General features: G+C 52.6%; 3 protein-coding genes across 5 annotated transcripts in view; 2 read left to right on the forward strand and 1 right to left on the reverse strand.

Moving 5' to 3' along the window:
- The first annotated feature begins 5828 nt into the window (after positions 1-5828).
- On the forward strand, positions 5829-14417 carry SLC12A3 (solute carrier family 12 member 3). Of its 3 annotated transcripts, none has more exons than XM_083870106.1 (26): positions 5829-6152; positions 6414-6572; positions 6791-6866; positions 7005-7100; positions 7248-7387; positions 7600-7710; positions 7898-8009; positions 8263-8393; positions 8654-8738; positions 9092-9246; positions 9560-9667; positions 9903-10026; positions 10123-10224; positions 10318-10473; positions 10551-10650; positions 11060-11171; positions 11727-11867; positions 12048-12154; positions 12298-12380; positions 12559-12627; positions 12798-12902; positions 13079-13190; positions 13487-13573; positions 13664-13799; positions 13910-13977; positions 14258-14417. In XM_083870106.1, the coding sequence occupies exons 1-26, from the start codon at positions 5844-5846 to the stop codon at positions 14397-14399; spliced, it is 3126 nt and encodes a 1041-aa protein (XP_083726232.1). In that variant the 5' UTR covers positions 5829-5843; the 3' UTR covers positions 14400-14417. The 3 variants fall into 3 exon arrangements, with proteins under 3 accessions (XP_083726232.1, XP_083726234.1, XP_083726233.1); XM_083870108.1 differs by having other exon boundaries at positions 13700-13799; XM_083870107.1 differs by having other exon boundaries at positions 12801-12902.
- A 626-nt stretch (positions 14418-15043) lies between these two features.
- TMEM170A (transmembrane protein 170A) lies at positions 15044-19144 on the reverse strand. The gene is made up of 3 exons (XM_083870156.1): positions 19006-19144; positions 18746-18916; positions 15044-18188 (listed from the first exon to the last, which is right to left on the reverse strand). Exons 1-3 carry the CDS (start codon positions 19127-19129, stop codon positions 18058-18060), a joined length of 426 nt encoding a protein of 141 aa, XP_083726282.1. The 5' UTR covers positions 19130-19144; the 3' UTR covers positions 15044-18057.
- Positions 19145-19453: 309 nt separating this feature from the next.
- CFDP1 (craniofacial development protein 1) overlaps positions 19454-23126 on the forward strand; it is a 61943-nt gene continuing 58270 nt past the window's right edge. The window contains exons 1-4 of the mRNA XM_083870210.1: positions 19454-19559; positions 19625-19733; positions 20416-20647; positions 22442-22542. Of these exons, the coding sequence (XP_083726336.1) occupies positions 19493-19559; positions 19625-19733; positions 20416-20647; positions 22442-22542 (509 nt within the window). The 5' untranslated portion in view covers positions 19454-19492. The remainder of the gene's footprint in view (positions 19560-19624; positions 19734-20415; positions 20648-22441; positions 22543-23126) is intronic.

Here is a 23126-nt window from a genome sequence, read left to right on the forward strand (position 1 = left end):
CAGTAGGGACACAAATATGGAATTTTATAGCAGAAGAGGAAATGGAGCAGAAAACTTTGATTTATTGCTTAATGAACTTACAGCTGAGAAACTTTAGGGGGTTTTGAATGCATGTTAAGTGTTGAAAACATGTCTGATGCCCCACCCACCCCTGTGACACTGCCATCAGTCCATCCGTTGTCTCGTGTGGCTCATGTGCTGCTGTGGTGCCGGGGAGCTCTGTGTGCTGCACAAGGTGCTCACAGCCCTGGAGCTCTGCTGAAGCTTTTGCAGGAGCAGCTGGGTTGGTGTATTTTGATAGGAGAGTTTGTGAGCAACACGTGAGTTTTGAGTCAGTTGCATTTTGAGTGGGCCCCTGTTGAGTTTGTCAGAAGTGAGGAAGCTGAACCAGAGAGGCCCAGGTGTGGGTATATTGAGTGTGGGTGGATATTATTGTTGGTTTAGCAGGAAACCTGAGCCCTACAAAAGCAAGGAGCTTGAAAAATGGTTACCTTTAAATGTTTTGAGCTACAATTAAATAAGAGTGAAAGCCCAAGGAGCATGTTATAGTAGAAACTTTTATTTTTAATATAACTGCCTATCTTTGAAAAAAAAAAAAAACGAGAGGAATGTTGGTGATTACTCTTACTGCTCCCCTGGTGCTGTCTCACCCTCTTGTGTTACTGGGATATGAGAACATGTGGAGTTTGGAATGCAGAGCAGGCAGCAAAATGTAGGGGCTGATTTCAGCCTTTGTATGTTAATAATGATCATGGGAGAGAATTCATCTCCATTTTGCAATGTCTTAGTTTACTAGGATGGAGGAATATCTGACTGACACAATGACAATTTTTCAATTACTTTTTTCACCAGAAATGTTGTAGCATAAGTTTTATCCACCTTTTGGACAGGAAGCAAAGGGCTTGCCAGCCACCCCAGTCTGTGTCTCAGCATTAGCAAACCAGCTGCTGGGTTCTCAGAGGATAGAGCTAGGGACTGTGTACAGCATGGAGTGCTCCTGTAGCATGGCCAGGATTGTCCCAACTGAAGGCTGAGAGAGACCTGGACAACACCCTGCAAGTAAAGGGGCGTTGGTGAGTTACTAAGGAATTATTTGGGAGTGGGAGTGGGATAGAATTGCTTAACAAACTTGTCAACAGGTGAGTGTGGAAAGCTGTGTTGGCTAATGTTTCTGGCATATTGGTGTGGAAATGCTTCTTGGCATATCTCAGGTAAGAATTGATCCCATTCCCCAGAGAACAGGTACCTGTTGCTTGTGGACAGTCGTGGTGGGGCCAAGGCCACCCCACATGTCCTGCCTCCTGTGTTTTCCTTGCTGATGCTCAGCCCCTGTCCCCAAGTTACTCTCAGCATCAAACCACCTCCCATACAGAGAGTCTGGCAAGTCTGCACCTGTCCTCAGGCAACTACTGACCTGAGCAAGCGGGACAATGTTTGCTGGAGTCTAGCAGGGTGAGGGCCACCTTCCCTGCTGTAACTCCCTCTCCCTGATCTGCCATTCATGCAGGGACAGAAGTCCTTTGGGGCTCAGCTCTTACTGCTGCCATTTCAGGGCCTTGTTCTCCTGTCTCTTGCCCATCCCCTGCTCAGGAGAGCTATTGTGCTGCCTCACTGGCATGTTCTGATGTCCAGTGTTGAACCTGGGGATCTTCTATAAGCAGTACATTACCCTTCTCCATCTGCCCTTTGAGGAGGCTATAGCCTCCTGGTGCTTTCTGGTGCTTATCAACCTTCTTGGGTATTGGTAAAAGGGAAAGTTGATGTCTGTATATAGTTTGCTCCCTTTGTGCCCAGTGGTTGTGACTCCAGCCTTTGGTCCCTTTTTAAGCTAATCAGAAACTGAATTATTTCATGCTTCCAAAATCTGAGGTGATCCTTCTGTGATGGACAGATGGGAAATAAACCCCAGAGAGTCCAAGTCCTAAGACTAACCCTGAAAAGGTAAGACCAGGCCCATTTCAGTCAAGATAAGAGATTGTGGGTGTAACAGAAACTGCCACAGCTATTTGAAGTTAATTTATTGCTGATTGCCCTGTGATTTCTTCTTAAGTTTGTGCAGGTGGTGAATGTTACATCTCATTCATCTTCCCACATTCCCCAGAGTTACAGGTTCCAGATCAGTGTCTGAGCCTGGCTCTGGCAAAGCTGACTCCTCTGCATGACTTCAAGGGCTTTGAGGTAGATGCTGATGCACATTCTGATGCTTTGCTGAATAAGGCACCCCTGTGGTTTTCCAGATGTCCATGTTTTCTCTCCACTTCATGCTTATTATGCTGGAGAGAACAACCAGCTTCTGTTCCCTCAGGTTTTGCATCATCACACTCTGACTTTACTAATTTACAAGCTTAGCCTTTTCTAAATAGCTTATGTGCTGCAAGGTTTTTTTGAGTGTCACTAAACTCGTGCCTATTCAAAGGTGGTGCCACCATGCACTCCCTTTACAACAGGGTGTAGTGCACAGTGTGCAGCCAAGCCAGGGGTGTTCATCTGAGCTGAATTCATTCTGAGTAAAAACAGACAAATCTTCTCTAAGTCAGTGGAGTTCTGCTCTTTATACACAAAGCAAGACCAGCTTTATACACAGAGCAAGCACAAATTAGGTTTAGGATAATTCCATCTGCTTTTTTCCTACTGTGAGATAATCCCTGGCATTAAAGATCCTCCAGGTAGATGAGATGCATCCAAAAGGTGACTCATTGGTTTGAGTCAAACACAGCTGAAGCTTGTGTTGCTGCGGGAGATTAGAGGGAAAATGAAAATGTCTTTGCTGTGAGAGCATGTGACAGTCTTGTTCTGGTGTGGTTGCAGCAGAGGCAGGCAGTCTCCAGGTCTGTGTCCCACAGTTTGCATGGCTCCGTGGTTCTGAAACATCCACACACGCTGCAATACCAGCACAGCAGCTCCTAAAGCTTTATAGACTGCAGCTCCTCCAAGGACCAAGGGCTGAGTGATGTGGTGTGGATTTACAGGGCAGTTGCAGGGAAATCTAGAAATACTCACTGTAAACTCCTCTATGTTACCTGTCCAGTAGGGAAAAAAATAAAGTTCTGCCCAGGGTTAATTGGGTAAAAACTACACTGAGTGAAGGGAAGACAGCTCCTGTAGGAACTGGCACTGCTGAAATGTGCCTCGGGGGCCTCCTAAACACTGTCAGAAAGCTGGTGTCAGTGGGTCTTGTCTTCTCAGCCGTCTCTCTGAAGTTTTTCTCATCCAGACAACAAAATTAATCCTTTTAAGTATTTTCACCATTACCCCAGAGTATGCTGATCCTAGTCAGGGTATTGCCTGTGGGTTACATTCCTGCTCCTCTGCTGTTTCTTGGATTTCTCTGCTGAGTGCAGATTCTGCATCTCAATCTGATTTTTTGTTATGTTTTCCAGACGCTCTGGCTGGAGTAGACTTGCTAAATGAGGTGGCTTCTCTGTCCACCACCATTTCCTACTGCTACTGCATTTGTCTCAGACACTGCTTGGACCTTGTTCCTCACAGGGGCTGAAGGAATTGTATTCAGAAAAAGTGAATTCAATAAATTTCTTTTGGTTTTGTTACTCTCCCAACCCTTGTTCACCCCAGCCTCTCAAAGAAGCAAAATGTTTTCCTTCCAGCCTGGAAGAAGTAAGGGGATACTGTTAATTCCAGTTCTATGTCCCTGGGGTGAGACAGCACTCAAATACTGCCTCTGTTCATGTCCCTGTACCAGCACTTTTGTCCTCTTTCTCTCTGGGTTTGGAGTTGGAAGGATGGAAATGGTGTCTGGAGGAGATAGATGGGAGATGACCTCTGTGTTCCCAGTGGGAAAGGTTACTGGCAGTGGCTGAATAACTATCTCTCTTCTCTTTCCAGGCTTCCTTTGCTGTGGTGCTGAGAAATTGAGTCTGCTCTGTGTGATGGGTTTGCAGTGCTGAGCCCCTGCATCGTTTGTGTGTCCTGTGTCGCTCAGGGCGGTAGGTTCCCTCTTCCACAGGAATGGAAACAGGTCAATTAAAGCCTGTTGGAATATAACACTTTGGCAGTCTTTAAAAGAAGCTGTGTAATGCACTGCACCATGCTCTGCTTAACTCGATTTTGGGTTCATTTGATGTATTTAATATTCAGAACAAACTGGGGGATCGGCTGGAAGTGAGGGAAGGAAAGCCCTGCAGAAACAACTTGGCACCTCTTCCCTGTGAGTGGAGGGGCTGAGAGCTCCCCTCCGTGCCCGCAGCTCCCAGCAGCGCTCGGCCCCGGTATTGTTGCTGCAGCTGGTGTTGTGAATCAGGCCGACGACAAGCGCTTCCTACAATCCGGCTATTTCACTACACCAGGGTTGCATCATACCACTCGCTTCGCTCTTCGCCTGCCTCTGGAGTCCTCCCGTGTCTTCCGGAGCATCTCTGACCCTGCTGTGTTTAACAGGCCCCCACTTAAGAGACTGATTTGTGCTGTTCGGGGCAAATCAACAGTTTTGATGAAACAATGAGGTTCTAAAATAAAGCCATTTCTGCTGGGTGTGAGTCTGCTGGTGCATCTGTTGTGAGAGGAAGCTGGTGTCCACTTCGTGGAGAGTGTTGGATGAGGTGCTGGGATGAGGCTCTGCCCTTGCCCCCACCTCGCCCTTGTCCCCTCTCCAAGCTCTGAGGAGCTCTGCAGTGCTGTGAGGGCTGAGCACGGATGCAGACCAGGCTGCCTGCCCTCAGCTTCCCGGGTAAGTGGCAGTGTGGGGCTGGGGTGATCACGGCTGTCTGCCCACAAACAAGGGGGCTGGGGCAAGTCCTCAAAAATAGGGTCAAAATTTGTGTGTGAATGCAGAGACAGCCAGAGGCAGCAGGGCAGGCAGGCCCAATTTTCCATTAACTTGCAAAGCCACACAGAGCTGAAATTCCAATGGGCTGCCCTCGAATTTTATTGCTGGCCTTGTTTGCTGTCTTTGCTGATCTTATCAGTAACTGCTTTCGTGGTCCATGTGACAGGGGCTGCAAGGGGTGTAACAGGCACCCATCCCTCCCCTTGTCCTCGCCTGCTGTGGGCGTGGAGTTATGGGCACACAGCTTCAGCTGGTGTTTTGTGTGATAGGAGCCAGGGTTTCAGTGGCTTATTAACCCAGAGATGGGACTGGGGGCAATTCTGAGCCCTGAGTGCTCAGTGGTATCCTGTCCCTGGGTCGGGAGGGGAAGGGGGCTGTGGGACCCTGGGCATCTCTGCTGTCTGGTACTGAAAGCTGCCAGCTCCCAGCCCTGGACAAGCACAGACAGACTTACCACTCTGAGCACCTTGGTTTCTCCAGCCCCCTGGAATCCGAGTCCAGCAGGGTCATCCCTCAGATCCCTTGATGTCACTCTTCCCCCTTCCCCCAGGTTTCACTGTGAGATAAAGGCACCATTCCCCTCCCCACATCCGGCCCGGCTCAATGCCACAGGCAGCATCTTGGAGACCAGCCAAGATGATTTACGAGATCTGACGGGTCTGGGGCAGTATCCCAGGGAAGGGCGAGGGGTGCGTGGGAGTCTTTCTCCCTTTTTCCATAATAAATCCCTGTGGGAACTGAATGTTCCTGGGTTGGGGCCGGAGGCAAATTCAGCGCTGCATTTCTCTGCTGATCTGTCCTTGGGACTTAATCTCAAATCCGTTATCGCTGCCCCCATCGAGCGCTGGGAGGCAGTGATGCCCATTACGGTGGTTTTGGTATCCCTTCCAGCTATTTTTTTTTCCCCTGACCAGCTTGGGGTGGTTTAAGCTGATTCCTTTCCTCTATTAGCATCAGTGGTGGGTGTGTGCTGGTCACCTCGCTCCGGTTTTGCGGGGTATAAAGCCAGCAAGCCCCTCTCCACCCTGTCCCCCACCTGGCAGGCTCCTGGGCAGGGGCCATGGCCGAGCTGCCCATCCCAGATCTGCCCATCCCAGATCTGCCCCCATCCCGCTGCAGTGGCCGCTTCACCATCAGCACCCTCCTGAGCATGGAGGAGGGGGGCCGGGGTCCCTACACGCCCACCGAGGGGTCCAGCTGCGACAGCATCCAGCCCACCCACCTGTCCAGCAGCACCCTCTGCACCAGGACCTTCGGCTACAACACTGTGGATGTGGTGCCAGCCTACGACCACTATGCCAACAGCAAGGGCGTGGGCGACCCCAGGAAGGGCAGGCCCTCGCTGGCTGACCTGCACTCCATCCTCAAGGTAACAGGGGGCTTTGCTGTACCCACAGCATCTCCGGCATCCACTGGCCATGCTGCTGGTCCCTGCGATGTGTCTGTGGTGGGTCACTGTGTCTCCTGCCTCTTGGTGCCATAACTGGTGCTATGCCAGTTGTACATCCCCAAGAAGGCCCTGGGAGAAGCCAGAGAATCCACTGTTTCCAGCTGTGCGCTCAACCAGAGCATTGCCTCCAGGGATGGCTGCCTGAAGTCCACCCTCACCTGCCTTGCCCTTGTCCCACAGCCTGACCCAGGCCGCCTTCACACGCCGGTGTCTGACCTGCAGCAGAGCAATGGCCTGTCAGAGGCTGGGCCAGAGGCCGGGCTGGAGGAGGCAGAAGGGGAGCCAGGCAGAGATCCTGTGCCAGAACCTGTCCGCTTTGGATGGGTGAAGGGCGTCATGGTGAGTGTCACCCATCCCCCATGAAGCATCCTCCTGCCCTCCTACCCTTGAAAGCATTTTACCCTTGTTGCATTTTTCCCAAATATTTTTGCAAGCACATATACTTTGAGCAATTCTCTGCCCTCCTTGTTTGGGATGGAGGAGCAGCAGAGCTGGCATGGTTTGGCCATCCCCAGCTGTCAATGCCCTGATGGCCAGTTCCCCTCTGTCCCCCCCAGATCCGCTGCATGCTGAACATTTGGGGAGTTATCCTCTACCTCCGCTTGCCCTGGATCACCGCCCAGGCAGGAATCGGTGGGTGCTGCGGTTCACTGTGGGCTGGACAGGGGCACTGGGGCCATCCTCACCCAAACACCTGGGGGGTGGTGGGACTCCTAGGGAAGGTTGTGGGGCTGGGAGATGTAGGAGTGAAGCAATGCCCTTTCCCCGCAGCCCTGACATGGCTCATCATCCTCATGTCTGTGACAGTGACCACCATAACCGGCTTGTCCATCTCTGCCATATCCACCAATGGCAAAGTGAAGTCAGGTAATGTGTTCCCTCCCAGCCACTCCAGGGGTCTCTTTATCCTGGGGCTGCCCCATGGATGCGAATTCCTGGCATGAGCTGTGAGGTGTGGGGGAACCCCAAAAATGTGGGGGAAGCAGTGATGCCATGGGGTGTTCCCTGCCTCAGGAGGCACCTACTTCCTCATCTCACGGAGCCTTGGGCCAGAGCTGGGAGGCTCCATCGGGCTGATCTTTGCCTTTGCAAATGCGGTGGCCGTGGCCATGCATACAGTGGGCTTTGCTGAAACTGTCCGGGATCTGCTGCAGGTAAGAAAGTAGCTCTGTGTCCTCTGGGTCCCAATATACCCCCTACTCCTTCATCCCCACCTTCTCCTTGCACAACCTGTGTTGATTTTCAATATTTGTGTTATCATTGGACCACTGATAATCAAACAGTGGCTGCTAAAACTCATGGAAAAAACAGTGGTTGGGTAAGGAAGAAAGTTATTTCCACATTGTGAATAGTTCCCCTTCCCCAGGAGCACAATTCTCTCATCGTGGACCCCACCAATGATATCCGAATCATTGGGGTCATCACTGTGACGGTGCTGCTGGGCATCTCCCTGGCTGGCATGGAATGGGAGGCCAAGGTAACCCTCACTCCTGCTCACATTTTTCTCTTGGCCTGATAAGAGCTGTCCCTGCTGCCCATGAGGCATCTGAGGAGCAGAGGACACTTGTAGCTCCTCGAAACTGGGCATGGGTTTCTCCTAATGCATTCTTCACTTTCTGTGCCCAAACGCCCAGTCCTTCAGCTGGTTCTTTCTGGTCTGGCAGGCACAGATACTGTTCTTCCTGGTCATCTTGGTTTCCTTCATTAACTACCTGGTGGGGACAGTGATCCCAGCCACTGCTGAGAAGCAAGCAAAGGGCTTCTTCAGCTACCGAGGTGGGTCCAGCATGGGCTGGGGTTGCACTCAGCAGGTCCAAGTGCATCTCTGGATTGTGGCTCTTTGCTGCAGTTGGGGGAGATGTTTGCAATGGGAAGGTGCTCCTTGCTGAGAGATGTTATTAAAAGAACAGTGTCCCCTCCCATGAGGTCCCTGCTATCAGCAACATGCCCCCAGCCAGTGCTGAGGTGCTTTTGCCAGGAAAAAAGTAGCTGAGAGGCCCCTAATGCTTCTCCTCTGCTTCCTCCCCAGCTGATATCTTTGCTCAGAACTTTGTGCCCAACTGGCGTGGACCTGAGGGCTCCTTCTTTGGCTTGTTTTCCATCTTCTTTCCGTCAGCAACCGGCATCCTGGCTGGGGCCAACATTTCTGGTGACTTAAAGGTGGGTTGTGACTGTTGCTGCCTGAACCAGTGTTTCTCAGGGCTCAAGCCCTATTTTCCCTGGGGCTTTCATTTTGATCTAACTGTTAGACTTAGTTTTATTTCTTCTGGAAACTTTGGGCTCTGCCAGGAGATACTCCGTTGTGGCTTTGTGATACAGTGGATTAAAATTGCTTTTGTACAGCAGACACAAATAAACTGCCTACTTTATCACTGCTGCTGGAAAGCTGTCTTACATATCTCTGCAACTCCCTTGGGCAGGATCCTGCTGTGGCCATCCCCAAGGGCACCTTGATGGCCATCTTCTGGACCACTGTGTCCTACCTGGTGCTTTCTGCTACCATTGGTAAGCAGCACGTCCTCAGGTGCAATGGGTGAGGGGCTGGGTGAGTGGGCTGCCCCCCCAAAATGGGTGGCCTGGGAAGATGCAGGTGGGTAGGAGCCAGGAGCAAGCCGTGGACACTGGGATCAATATCCTGGTGTGAGTGCCACAGGTGCCAGACCTTGTTCCTAGCCCTGCGAAGGGCAAAGTCATCCTGGGTGGGCACTGGAGCTCATGGCATTGCACAAAGTCATAATGTAAGTCCCATGGCAGGGATTTGGGAGCTGTGGGAGCTGTCAGGGGCAACAGGATGTGGGGCTGGGCTTCATGAAACCATGGAGAGGTGCCAGCCCTGCTCTAGCCCTGTGTGTCCCCAGGCGCCTGTGTGGTCCGAGATGCCTCAGGCAGCCTGAATGACACCATGGCCGTGGGCTCTCCGGGCTGTGAGGGACTGGCCTGCAGATTTGGCTGGAACTTCACCGCCTGCACCCAACAGCAGAGCTGCCGATACGGGCTCAGCAACTACTACCAGGTACTGCTTAGAACCACGATCAGCCCCTGTTCCTGCTCCTGGCCAGGTTTGTGCTGCAATGGACGGGTTTCCAGGGCAGCTGCAAGCCTGGCACACTCCTGGCATCCTGATGGGCACCCATGCTCTTGAAACAGCCATGTTTTAACAGGAAGGCACCAGGGAGCGGGCTTTTGGATGTGGCTGGGCTTTGCTGCCTGGATAATGTTAAAGGAAATGAAGCAGGATGGGACCTGGGGCTGGAAATCCCCAGGGTTGGGGTGGAGGTTGGTGCACCAGGGATGCTGAGGTTCCTGATCCCCTGGTTTTCATGCAGAGCATGAGCATGGTGTCTGGATTTGGCCCCCTCATTACAGCAGGGATCTTTGGTGCTACCCTCTCCTCGGCATTGGCCTGCCTTGTCTCAGCCCCCAAAGTCTTCCAGGTGAGGGGATGATGTCTGCACACCCCAGCTCCCCTCCCTGAGCTCAACAGTGGGTGATGCTCCTTGGTGCAGAGCTCTCCATCTGTGAGCAGCCCTGGGGGAGGGAGGATGCTGCTGTCAACACAGGGAATATGCCCAGTTCGGCCCTTGCTCTTATGGATGCAGGAGCCACCACGGCACTGCCATCCCATGTCCCTGGCAAAGCCTCCTGTCCCCACTGGGTCTGTCTTTGCAGTGTCTCTGCAAGGACCAGCTCTATCCTCTCATCGGCTTCTTCGGGAAGGGCTACGGGAGGAACAGCGAGCCCATCCGTGGCTACATGCTTACCTATGTCATTGCCATTGGCTTTATCCTCATTGGTAGGTGTTTGCTGCCCCAGTGCCCTCCTAGACCTTGCACCAGCAGAGTGGCTCAGTCCCCACCACTGACAACTGGCTCTCCTTCTCCTTCCACAGCCGAGCTCAATGCCATTGCCCCCATCATCTCCAACTTCTTCCTCTGCTCCTACGCCCTCATCAACTTCAGCTGCTTCCACGCGTCCATCACCAACTCCCCAGGTGGGCAGTGCCCGCCAGGCCGTGCCCTGCGGCGGCCGGCCCCGCCTGCGGCTCCCCCTCCCGGCAGCGGCCGCTGTGTGTGTTTGCGTGCAGGCTGGCGACCCTCCTTTCGGTATTACAGCAAGTGGGCTGCGCTCTTCGGAGCCGCAGTCTCAGTGGTGATCATGTTCCTGCTGACCTGGTGGGCAGCCCTCATTGCCTTCAGCGTCGTCATCTTCCTCCTGGGATATGTCCTCTACAAAAAGCCAGGTGGGTGGTGGTAACCTGGCACCGGTGATGCCCCAGAAGGCGTCTGGCCCTGTTGTTAATCCATCTTCCCCATGCAGATGTCAACTGGGGCTCCTCCATGCAAGCCAGTTCCTACAACATGGCCCTCACCTACTCAGTGGGGCTGAGTGAAGTGGATGAGCACATCAAGAACTACAGGCAAGGGCAGCTCATTGCAGTGCTGGGCACAGAGGGAGTGAGATGAAGAGCCAGCTCCTGCCTCTGGTAAACCCAGGGAGGCTTTGTGCCCATGGCCACATCCTCACCACCATCCTCAGTAACCAGGAGCTACAGCAAAATGTGTCTGTCCCATGTCTGCCATGGAAGGTAGAAAACTGGGCAAACCCTGCCCTCCCTGTACCAGGCAGACACAGACACATTGGTCTCATCTGATAGAAAAAGACCAAAGAGTGAGACTGGACCCTCAGGCCATATAATGTTTTCTCATTCTAAAGATGCTCCCTATAGTTGCCAGTGGCCAAGCATGGGAGAAGACACGTGGCTCATTCCAAAGAGGCTGGGTGCCTCCAAGGTACCATTCCTCACTGCCTTTTTCCCCTGCCTGCAGACCACAGTGCCTGGTGCTGACTGGCCCACCCAACTTCCGCCCAGCCCTGGTGGATTTTGTGGGGACTTTCACCAAGAACCTCAGCCTGATGCTCTGTGGCAACGTGCTGATTGTGAGTCACCTGCAGGAGCTGGTTGGTTCCTTCTCCTGGGGGCTATGGCCACTGGTGGGTGGTGGGCTGGGAAATCCAGTTGTATCCAGGTGGGCTCACAGGTGGAGAATGAAATGTGCCCACTTGTGTGGTGCTGGATGATGAAATGTGTCAGCTGGAAGCCTCTCTGAGTTGTTAAGCAATATTGGTGAAGCATCAGGATATCCCTGTGGGTTTATGGCTTTCCTTTGCCAATTAATTGTGGAAGATTTGGAAGGATGAAGTAGTTGCTCGGAGGACAGGGGGGTTCTGCAGCCCTGAAGTCTCCAGAGCAATTGGGTGCAGTGAGAACCAGCTCATCTGCACCCACAGGACTGTTGGGATTGTGTGCACTGGCTGTCGACTCCCTGGATTCACTGGTTTTCTTGGCTGTGATTGCAACCTCCCATGTGTGCAGTGGTTACATCCATCTCTTACCAAAGAATTGGGAGGAGAGGAGCTAGAATCCTTGCATCCTTGGTGGCAAGACCAGCAGTTGGAAGGGGCTGCCTGAGCTCCTGCCCCTGATTCCTGCAGGGACCACGGAAGCAGAAGATGCCGGAGTCCCATCTGATGGCAGACGGTCACACTAAGTGGCTAATAAAGAGGAAGATCAAGGCCTTCTACACGGATGTGGTGGCTGAGGATTTGAGAAGTGGTGTCCAAATGCTCATCCAGGTACAGCCATCATTGGCCTTCCAGCACAATCCCTCCTCTTTGTCACAGGTTGGGGCAGCTCTGACCCCCCTCCACAATTTCCAGGCACACCCCTTTGTGTTGCTCCCCCATGGAGTGGACTGACACCACCTGTGTCCATCTGTCCCTGCAGAGGGGTCTCATGGGGACATCTATCCATAGGCTGCTGGCCTCGGGAAGATGAGACCTAACATCTTAGTGCTGGGCTACAAGAGGGACTGGCGGACGGCATCTCCACAGAGCCTGGAGGACTACGTGGGCATCCTGCAGTACGGCCACGCAGGCTCCTCTCCCTCTCGGGGACACTGGCACCTGGTGGTGGCCCCGCAGTCACTGACAGCTGCAGCCACCTGTGCAGCATCCAGCTGGACAGTGCCAACCCCATTAACTGCCTTCTCCTCCCTTCTTCCAGCGACGCGTTTGATTTCAAGTACGGTGTGTGTTTAATGCGGATGAAAGAAGGGCTGAACATTTCCCGAGTGCTGCAGGCACATGGTAAGTGGTTTTGGGTGGCCAGGAATGCACAGAGACATGGAGCTGTGGGATGTGCCAGCCAGCACCATGTCCCCAAAGGTCACAGTCCTGGTGGGACATTACTACTGTGCTGGGATCAAAGATGATGAGGACAGTGAGGCACTGCTGTGCTGCCCTTGCTCTTCTCCTCCCTCCTCAGTGAACCCCACGTTTGAGGCAGCAGAGCACCCCAAGAATGGCACTGGCAGCAGAGCAGCCCCAGGCACAGGTAGGTTGGTCCTGGCTTGTGACCACCATCCCCAGCTCTGAGGATTATTTTGCAGGCAGGGTGGGGGTTTCAAGCACTGATGGGGAGCAGGGCTGGAACCAGGAGGGAGTGATGCCTTTAATCTGTGGCCAGTGGTGCCCTTTGCTGACACCAGGACCCTCTTGCCCCAGCAGTGGACCCCACCACCTTGGCCAATGAGCAGCAGGCGAGCACCATCTTCCAGAGCCAGCAGGGCAAGAAGACCATTGACATTTACTGGCTCTTTGATGATGGAGGTAACCTTCACCTTCCACCTCTCCAGATAATGTGAGCCCAGCACTTCCATTGTGGTGCCCAGGAGGGCTCAGTCCCTGCCAAATGGGACCAGGGCATCCCTGGCCTTTGGCATCAAGGAAACACTGGTGAGCCTGGGGGCCACTGCTGCATCTCCCACCGGGTGTTTTGGGGACAGGTCTCACACTGCTCATCCCCTACCTCCTGGGGCGAAAGAAGAGGTGGGGAAAGTGCAAAATCCGTGTGTTTGTCGGCGGGCAGATCAACAGGATGGACGAGGAGAGGAAGGCGTAAGTGCTGGCAGCCACTGCACCTCTTAGCCACTTAGTCACTGCCACTGTCCCATGGGTGGAGACACAAGCTGCTTCCCCATCCTGCTGAGCCCTCCCAGCTTTGCCATAATGGGATCTGAGAGCACTGACCTGGCTGCTTTGCCTCATTTCTCTGGAAATCAATGTGGCTGCAGAGTGGGAAAACCCAAAGTGCAAACTGAGGCCAACAGCAGGGTTTTCTGCTGTGGCAGGTCCCTGTAAGAACTACTATTCTCTGCTAACTTTGGGAAAATGTGTCCTTTTCCCTCCATTAGGATTGTCTCTCTGCTGAGCAAGTTCCGCCTTGGCTTCCACGAGGTCCACATCCTCCCTGACATCAACCAGAAACCCCGGCCAGAGCAGTAACCACCCCCCTCCCCTTCCCTCTGTCCCCCTAGAACCCCCAAATCTGCCCAGACCCTCCTCCTCGGCACTGTCTGCTTGTGTTGCAGCATCAAGAGGTTTGATGAACTCATCGCTCCCTTCAGGCTGAACGATGGCTTCAAAGACGAGGCCACAGTGAATGAGATGAGACAGGGCTGTCCCTGGAAGATTTCTGATGAGGAGGTCGACAAAAACAGGGCCAAGGTAGCACCAGTGCCAGGGGAGCTGCTGCAAAGGGTCTCCTGCTTTTTAGACAAATCTCAGTCTTTCTGGAAACGATTATTTTGGGTTTCTCAATGCTCTTCGCTCCACAGTCACTCCGACAAGTGAGGCTGAATGAGATTTTGCTGGATTACTCGCGGGATGCAGCACTCATAGCCATGTAGGTGCCAGTAATGCCCTCACATCCAGCTCTTGCCCCATGGAAATGGTCCCTCTGGATGTTCACCCCTCCCTAGGTGGGGAGATCTAATGCTGTGGTGAGACAGTGCTGCACCACAGGGAAAAAGCCCTTGGAAGACACCAAGGGCTCCAGCCTGGGTCCTGCGGGGTGGGAGGATGTGGTGTTGCCCCTTTTTAGGGAAATAACCTGCAGTGTAGTGAGCACGGGGCTGTGCCGGGGCTCGGTGCCGGCCCCCCTCACGCCCCTTGCTGTGCCGCAGCACTCCGCCCATCGGCAGGAAGGGCCGCTGCCCCAGCTCCCTCTACATGGCCTGGCTCGAGACCCTCTCGCAGGACCTGAGACCCCCCATCATCCTCACACGAGGAAACCAAGAGAACGTGTTGACCTTTTACTGTCAATAAAACCTCCTGGATCCCCGATGACTTGGGATGTGAATTTTTCAGACCAGTTTTGACCCCGGAGCACACTCCTCTGGGAGTCTGGGGGAGCAGTGAGGGCATGGTGGAAGTGCCCACCAGGCACAGCTGCCACCCTCTTACAAACATCTGTTTGGCCCATCTCAGGCTCTGCAGGCTGTACATCAATAAACAGCAGTGCTGGCCCTGCAGTGCAGGAACTGCTCTGGCCTGGGGTTAGCCAAGGCCAGGCAGGGCAGTTGTGGGGTCCTGCATCTGCACAGCCAGGAGAGCCCAGGGGTGTGCAGGGACTGAACGCTGGCCCCAGCAAAGCCACTGGCCCAGGGTGGGGACAGCCCCAGGGGCTGGGAGCAGGCCAGCAGCAAGCCTGGGGGCTGCAGGTGTCCCCTCAGGGACAGGGACAACAGCTCAGCCTGTCCCCAACAACTGAGCAGCAGTGAGATGCCCCCTCAGACTGTGATGCCTGGCTGCAATTGCAGGTCCAGCTCCTAATGGGGACAACATTTACCACCAGAACGAGGACATTTCTGGTGCAGATGGCCCCAAGCAAGGCAGGAGTGCAAAAGCACAACCCCTTGTCGTGCTGCAGAACAAACACACAACAGCCATTCACTTTAAGAGTTACAGAATTTACTGATAATCACCACCAGGATTAGGAGTGTCAGTAGAAAAATAAAATGTACAGAATTTTCAGTCATACAAAGATTTGTTCATGACAGCCACAGCTGTGAGCAAGAGGAAGCCAGGTGGGAGCAGGGGGGATGTCACACACAGGGCCACAAGCCTCAGCATAAGCGGGTGTTCCTCCAGGGCAGGCAGCTTCTCCAGAAGGAGTTTCCTTTCCCAGCACGTTGGCTGGGCTCCCCAGCAGAGGCTCACAGCACTGCTGAGCCCCGGACACCTCAGTGTTGATGTTTTTGCCAGCTGTTTGCAGTTTTTGGCAAGTTAGACTGAGCAAAGTCTACCAATACCTGATGAAAACTGAATGGATTCCTCTACATGCCTCACTTGGAATAAAGTAACGGCAAGGGAAGGCCAGACCAGTGAGGGGAGGACACTGCCACCAGTGCTTCAACTGCCATCTGGTGCTTCAACTCAAGGCTGCTCCTCCTTTCTGATTATCTCTGGTTTTACTGCAGAGGGAGGTTGTCAGCAGCAGCCGGCAGGGTGGAGGATGCTCTGTGAGCACCAAGGTGACAAAAAGAACGTGTCTCCTGTGCTAATATGTCAAGACAAAACAGCTGACTGTTCACCTTTCATGCAGGAATTCCCTGAAAATTCCACAGCATCCAGGCACAGAGAGACATTGCCAGCTCCAAACACTCCACACAGGGTCAAGCTGCCAAGTCTTCAAGTAAACCAGAACCCCCTCAAAACAGACTCTTGGAGATCCCAAGGGATAGAAAACGAGAGGTTTTCAGTTCACCCAGCACTGAGTGATTTCACCAAGCAATTTTTCACTTGTTCTGAGCTCTGTAACAACCCCACTTGTGTCCTGTTCCTGCAAGGAAACCTCCTCTTGCTGTAGCGTGGGGCACATGGATAAAGTGCATTCTCAGTTGCAATCAGCTTAATGGCTATTGAGCAGTGCCAGGCACCAGGGCAGGGTAAAGGAGAGCACAGCAGGTGCTCACGACACTGAAAGGTAATGCCAGACCCACCCCATCCAAATTCCATGAGATACTTTTAATCCATCCAGGAAAACACAGGATAGTTCCTATAAATTAAACTGTGCACTCTGTACACATACTGAAATACAAAGTAGGAAGGGGGGAAAGAAAGAAAGTTTATTCCTTCTTTTCATTGTTTTTGCCCTGGCAGGAAAACTGGCTCTCTACAAGCAGCACAGTACACAGGGCTCTCCACAGATCCAGAGTTTAGAGGATGTTACACCACTTGGACCTCACCCACCTAAGGAGAAAGATTCACATTAAATTATGTCCTAAACTGAGCATCTATATTCCCTGAATTAACACAGGCTAAAATTTAGAGCAATCTCAGTAATTAGCACCTGCAAAACGCCTCTCACTGTTTACAGACCACTCCTGAGAAGTCCATGCATACAGAAACCCTTTTCCATGATAACCACAGTGCTCTGTTGAAGGATCACAGAATCAATTTAGTTTAAAAACGCTCTTTGAGATTGAGTCCAACCTTTGACTGGTCACCCTCATCATCCAGACCATGGCACTAAGTGCCACATCCAGTCATTTCAGCACTGAGGACACAGGCTCACAGTGGAGAAATGGCCTTAGGAAATGCTGCAGGTACAAAAGGAACTGATTTGGAAACCAGAGGAATTCAATGAAGACACAGATGGGATCTGTCCCCTGAAAGGCTGGACACAGACAGTGCTTTCCCTCTGCAGCCCATTTGGTGTGAGCTGGGTACAAACACAGACCACACAAAACCCCAGGGATGGCTACACTGCCTGGCCACATCCCTGGAATTCAGCCTCAGCTTCCCCAAAGAACCAAGCCCCAGGAAGCACCAGTTAGCTGCTCAAGTGCCCCAGCCATGTGGCACAACTCTGGGTACCACTTAGTTAAAAGTCACTTAAAACCAAAACAAATTAAAACAATTCATGAGGAGACAGTACTGCCTGTGGAGAAGGGCTCATTTGGGGCTGTGTTCACAGGCATCCCCCAGGCTCCTGCCAGGAGCCCTGCAGCTCTCCCAAGCCCTGGCATGGTGCTGGCTGGATGCTGAAAACGTGGCACAGCCCCAGCACAGGGCACAGCCCAGCCTGGCCATGCAGCTCTCAGCAGCAGCAGCAGCAGCAGCAAGAGGGATTTTATCCAAGCTGGCCAATGCCACTTCCAGATCAGTGCAGACACCCAGCTCCACCACACCAACATGAACAGCATCAGCAAGTCAAAGGAGAACAGGGTCAGTGAAAACACAAGTCTCCTTCAAAGCCTGAGGAGAAGCTGTGCAGGCCCACGTGCACACCTGGGATTTCTGGAGTGCCCACTCCACTGTGCTTTGCCTCTGGGCAGAATGTTCACAGGGCCAGAAGGGCTTTGCTGTCATAAAATTCACAAAATCTTTTTTATACCAGTCATTTCCCCTGCAGCATTCAGCCAGAGCTCCCAGACACAAATTTGCACTCTCATCCATCTAAAATGAGTTCTCCTTTTGCTGCTCCCAAATCCACTATGGCTATGACATGATATTAAGAAGTTTGGGCCAGCAAGAAAACAAATTCATGTTTTTAATTTAAAAAACTGACATTAAAAGAGCTTCAGGTTCACTCAAAACCAAGCAACAATGCAGGGAGTGTGCTCTGAGAACACAAGTCACCCTGGTCCTGCTCCTACCCAGCACAGCTGGTGTCACATTTTAGTCATGTCCTGTTACTGCAACTCCTCACTGCTGAAAGGTACCCGGGTCTCCTCCTCTGGCAGCCTTTTTCACACCCTCCAGAGAACTGGAGTTTCACTTGGCACTTAGTGTTACCAAAAAGTAACAAAATTCACAGTTTTTAACTTTCAAGCCAGGCTGGAGGCAGGAACAAGCCCTTCCCAATCCCTTAAATCAGTGGAAGAAGCACAAGGTCAGAGCTGTGCTCCCTGTGGTTTGTTCTGAGGCAGCAGGTCCTTTGCTCCCCTCTGGTTTGTGTTCTCCAGCCTCTCCAGAGGAGCTACAGAGTAGCCAGAATGCGCAGGAAGGAAACCACCACCACACAGAACGTCTGGCCCACGCCAAAAATGAGGGCCTCAAAGGGAATCATTTTTTTCCCTGCAGCTCTGTAAACTCCAGCAATGGCAGCACCTGTGGAGAGGGGAAAATCCGAGAGGTGAACGTGAGGCAGCTGGGACAGAGGGGAAGCCTCAGGATGTGAGGCTGGGGCAGAGAACAGCCAGGTCTGAACCTCTCCCAGCAGGCAAGAACACTGGGCTGGGGATGCCTGACAAACCTCAGCCAGCAACCAGGGCGTGCTGGGGGCAATGGGCGAGCTGGTGCTGAAGCCCTGCTGAGGCCTCCAGCAGGTGTGGGGCGGTTTGGGACATGCCCTTGTCACAGGATCCCCCACCCACAGCCCACAGGCTGCAAACATGACCCAGTTCTGGGCACTGACACTAAATCTCTGGGAGATTTTCCTCCAGGTGCTCAGAAATGTGAAAGCCCCTTGGCTCTGCACCCATGGGCACGTTTGGTGTGCCTGATGCAGGGCTCGACAGCGGGGTATGGTTCAACTCTTTCAAACGCGGGGCAAGGGGAAACAAAGCCAGAAGGGTAATCTCCATCCCGGGGAACACCGCTATTCCCGAGGGCAATCTCTGATCCCCACAGAGCCCCCGGCCGGTGCCGGCGGGCACTTGCCGTACTTGTGAGGGTGCCGGCGGTGATGGGTCCCACGATGCCCATCAGCAGGACGCTCACGGACATGAACCTGCCGTACTTGTGGTGCCGGAGCGTGAAGAGGGCAAGCAACGCGGCCGGGACGTGGAAGGCAAGGGAGGAGACGAGCGCCCACAGGAAGACGCCGTACCACATCTCTGCGGAGAGAAGGGCTGTGAGGGCGGCCCGGGGCGCCCGGGCCTTCAGCGGCCCCGGCGGGCGGGCCTCGCTTCGAGCAGGAAGGTACCTGGGAAGGTGGAGAGCGGGCTGGAGTAGGTGGTGGTGCCATTGCCCACGCGGGGTACGAGGCGAAGGCTGAGGATCTGCTGCAGGAGCCCCCCACCGCCGCCGCCCGCTTCGCCGCCCTCCATCCCCGCATCCGCCACCGCCTCTTCCGCCTGTCCCCTTCCGCCCGCCGCAGCCAATGGGAAGCGTTGTAAGATGACAGACAGAGCTCAAAACCAATAAACTCTGGCCTCTGGGCAGCCGGGCCCCGCCCGGGCCCCGCGCTGCCATGGGAACGGCTGTGGGCCGCAAGGAATGCGGGGAGCCTCCGGTGGGGCTGGCGGGACGCTCTGGCCCGCTGGCGGACTCTCGTCGCTGCTCCCCGTGCTCGGCGCCTCCTCGGAGGTGCGGCTGTTCTTCCTGTCCGCCAGGGGGCGCTCGCGGGCGGCAGCGGCGCTCTGGGTGGCGGCGGCGGGAGGCGCAGCGAGGCGGCGGGGCCGGGCCGCACCATGTCGGGATCGGAGTCGGAGCAGGAGCAGTACTCCTCGGCCGAGGATGACGACTACGTGCCCTCAGGTGAGTGACGGAGGGCGGGAGCCGGCGGTCCCGGCCGTCCCGGCGCTCAGTGTCTGTGCTTGCAGGTGCGGAGTACAGCGAGGATGATGAGAGCGAGCTGGTGCGGGAGGAGGAGCCGGCGGACAGCCCGCGGCCGCCCCGTGGCAGGAGGAGCCCCCGCCGCCCCGCCAGCAGGTACGGCCGCGGTGAGCCGGCCCGGCGCCGCCGCTGCGGGGCGGAGGGACGAGAAACTCTGCTCTGAGCTCCGGTTTAGTGACAGGAGCAGAGAACCTCGGCCCCGACAGACATCCTCCTCAGCAGGAGTTGTTTATATTAGCCTTTTTCGGTGCAAAGCACGCACATACGGGGTTTCTCACGTTGATATAAATATATGGATACTTTAATTGAGGTTGGTTTCTGTCTAGGCCAGGTTCTCCACCCCTCTTGGTTCCTGCATTATCCCAGAACCACAGGACTCTGGAATGGTTTGGGTTGGAAAGGACGTTAAAGACCACCTTGTTCCACCCTCCTGCCGTGGGCAGGGACACCTTCCACCAGATCGGGTCGCTCAAAGCTCCATCCAGCCTGGCCTTGAGCACTTTGAGGAATGGGGCAACCACAGCTTCCCTGGCCAACCTGTGCCAGTGTTTAGGCACACTGTATACTCACAGAAATGCATGCAAACGGGCCAGTTCACTCCAAGGGCACTGCCTGCATCAGTCTTGCTGTATTTTCTGAGCAGCATCATCTTTTAATAAAAATATATACACTCTCAAGGTTAACAGTGTTGGTTCACCCGAGTTGACAGTTCAGCTCTGGAATAGTATTGCAGCAGCTCCATATACATTTTTTCTTCTTTTTTGGCATCTCCTTTCAGGAAGAGAAAGAAAGGCGGTCTCTTGCTAGATCCAGATGAGAAAGAGGAAGAAAAGGCCCAGCAGAATGGAGAGGGGCAGAAAGAGGAGGAAGTGGATAATGTAGAGCAAGTACAAAGAAGCAGAGAAGAAGAGGAAAAAAGGAAAGAGGATGCTCTTTGGGCCAGTTTCCTCAGTGATGTAGGACAGAAACCCAAAGCAGCGGCTGCCACACAAGTGACACAAACCAAGAAGGTAACAGGGGCCTGGGCCTGCACCCTGGGAGTGTGGGAGGGGATTGAAGGTTTAGAACATGCAGTCTTGGTTCTGGCTGGTATCTGGTGTTGGGCAGGGCTGGGGAGAGGCCAGGGCTGCCCCTGCCACCTCTGCTATGTAAGGCTCCCATCTCCTGATGGGCCAGGCTGCAGGGTGCTGGTTCCTTTCCAAATGTGGAGGTGGTGCTGCTTTTGGAGCTGTTTTTCAGCATCTTGGAGTGTCCTACACAGCCCTGTTTGCTTCCCTTCCTGGTCCTGGATTCCTCTTTTGATACAGGAATTATGAGCTTTGGTCTGAGTTGTACTTGTGGGCACAGCTCTCCCTGAGGCTTTCCTGATGCTTAAAAGAAAAAAAAAAAAAAAAAAAAAAAAAAAAAAAAAAAAAAAAAAGTGGAGGCTTTGTATATGTATGTGAATGGGGGAATGAGAGGGGTTTGTGCTGCCATCTCTGTGCCTCCATCCTCGTGGAGGGGCTCTGGAAGGTGCTGCATGTTGCACGTTTGTAGCAAGATTTAATCTGGCTTTCTTGTGTCCTTTTTGAGCCCCAGTAAGGTGCTATCAGTGTGCAGAGGCTTTTCTGGAGAGAGAATTCTGTGTGTGGTAGCTATTTAAAAGGATTTAGTTCTCAGTAAAACCAAGTACGTGTGTTTCCTTGTCAAAAGCTTTCATGCTTTAGGTGGTAGAAGGGAAGAATGTACCACAACTGAGCCTCTGTTGCTAAAATTATCAGTTTGTGTTTTTTAAAATGATCAGCCAAAATAAATGTTCAGTAACAGAGGATTGGAGTCTGCCTGGTGGGGTACAGTTCTGGCTGTGTGAAACTTCTTTCTGTGAGTATTGGAAGGTTGTGGAGTGAGTACAGTTTTATAATATTTGATTGCAACTTTTGGAAGGAGAGTCCTTTCACCTTCACTCTCCTGCTTCTCCTTATTACTGACTGAGCAGCTGGGGTGGTTACTTGTAGAGTCAGAGGGATGAAGAGAAGTGAACATTTTCTTCTGAGCAGTTCTACTTTTATGGCCAGGTTGCTAAAATGTGAGATGTCTTTGAAAGTTCCTCCATAGCCTGGAGTAATTCATGGAGACATGCAGTTCCTCTGTTCTCTTTGTGAACTTCTTGGGCTTGCATTGCCTGCTTGAAGGTCTGTGTTGTGTGTGGCTGATTTAGAGCAAGAATTTGGGTTTTGTTTTGGTAACTTAGAATGTCTGAAGTTTTTTATGTATCCTTTTAGCAGCTGTAGCTGTGACTGAGTAAATTAAGAAGCATTGTTGACAAATTGCTTAATAAAGATTTTTCCTTCTCAAATAAAAGAGGAGTTATTGAAAAGTAGGGAGATCAGCATTGCTTTTTCTGCTGAGTTTTGTTCTTCTCTCTTCTTGAGTAAAAATAAACATACTTTAGTGGAATTCACCTTGGCAGCTTTCTTGCTTGGTGCTGTTTAGTTTGAGAGAACCAAGTCTCCAAGCTTTTGCTTGCTTTTTGAACCACTGCAATGTATTCTTGTACCTTCCTACATTTATTACCATTTCACTTCTTGTTTTAGTTTGTTTTGATCTTAGAGCTTCAATGACAGCCTGGAACCAAAATGGGGAATTTCATTCTGGTGGAATGAAATTTATTTATTTCCTTTATCTTGTCTGTGGGTGACTTGCTTTGACCACCAGTCTAAATTGCAGTGCTACCCAAGGTCTGTTTTGGGCCCTTGGCCCCTTGGAATAATTTGGCTTGGCTCCACAAATCCATTATTTTCATTTCTCCTCCATGTATTTTGTAGGCTGAAGAAGAGAACAATGGGAATAAACCTCAGGAGAAGCCAAAAGATTCAGGAAAAGTGACAATCACCAAAACGTTTGATTTCGCTGGTGAGGAAGTCAAGTAAGTTGGCAGATGTGATATATCCATTGTAGGCCCAGTGCAAACTGGGTGCTGTGGTGCTGAGCTCTGAAGCATACTGGGCATTCTCTTTCCTTTACACTGTTTTTTTTTCTTTTATTGTGAGCACATACAGATCTCAGGGAAAATGAAGCCAAGATTTTCCTGCATGAGAGCTGCAGAGTATCCTCATATGCAGACCTCAGTCTTTACTCAACTTCAGAACATTCATAAATGTAATTCAAAGTCTCTTAGGCTTCCCCATCTGGCCAGTGTTTACAATGGTTGGCAGAGCTCCCTGGTGGCACTGTCACTGGGAAGGTTGAGACAAGGAAGGAAGCACATCTGGTCCCACAGGGATGAGGGTAACACGTTTTATTCCTTCAGTCTAGTCCAGGTTCTGTACTGTGGGCAGGATATTGGCTGGCACTTTCCCTGGTGATGTTCACAATCCACGACAGAGATTTGCAGGCAATAAGAGGTGTTTTGCTGAGCAGACTAACAGCTCAGTGCTTTTGCCTCTGAAAGAGCTGCAGCAAAGGGGATGGGCTGGGTAAGCCCCTGCTCTAAGCTGAGTTTGGCTGATG

The sequence above is a fragment of the Zosterops lateralis genome, assembly GCF_965231275.1.
Source record: "Zosterops lateralis genome assembly, chromosome: 12".
NCBI classification, from domain to species: Eukaryota; Metazoa; Chordata; class Aves; order Passeriformes; family Zosteropidae; genus Zosterops; species Zosterops lateralis.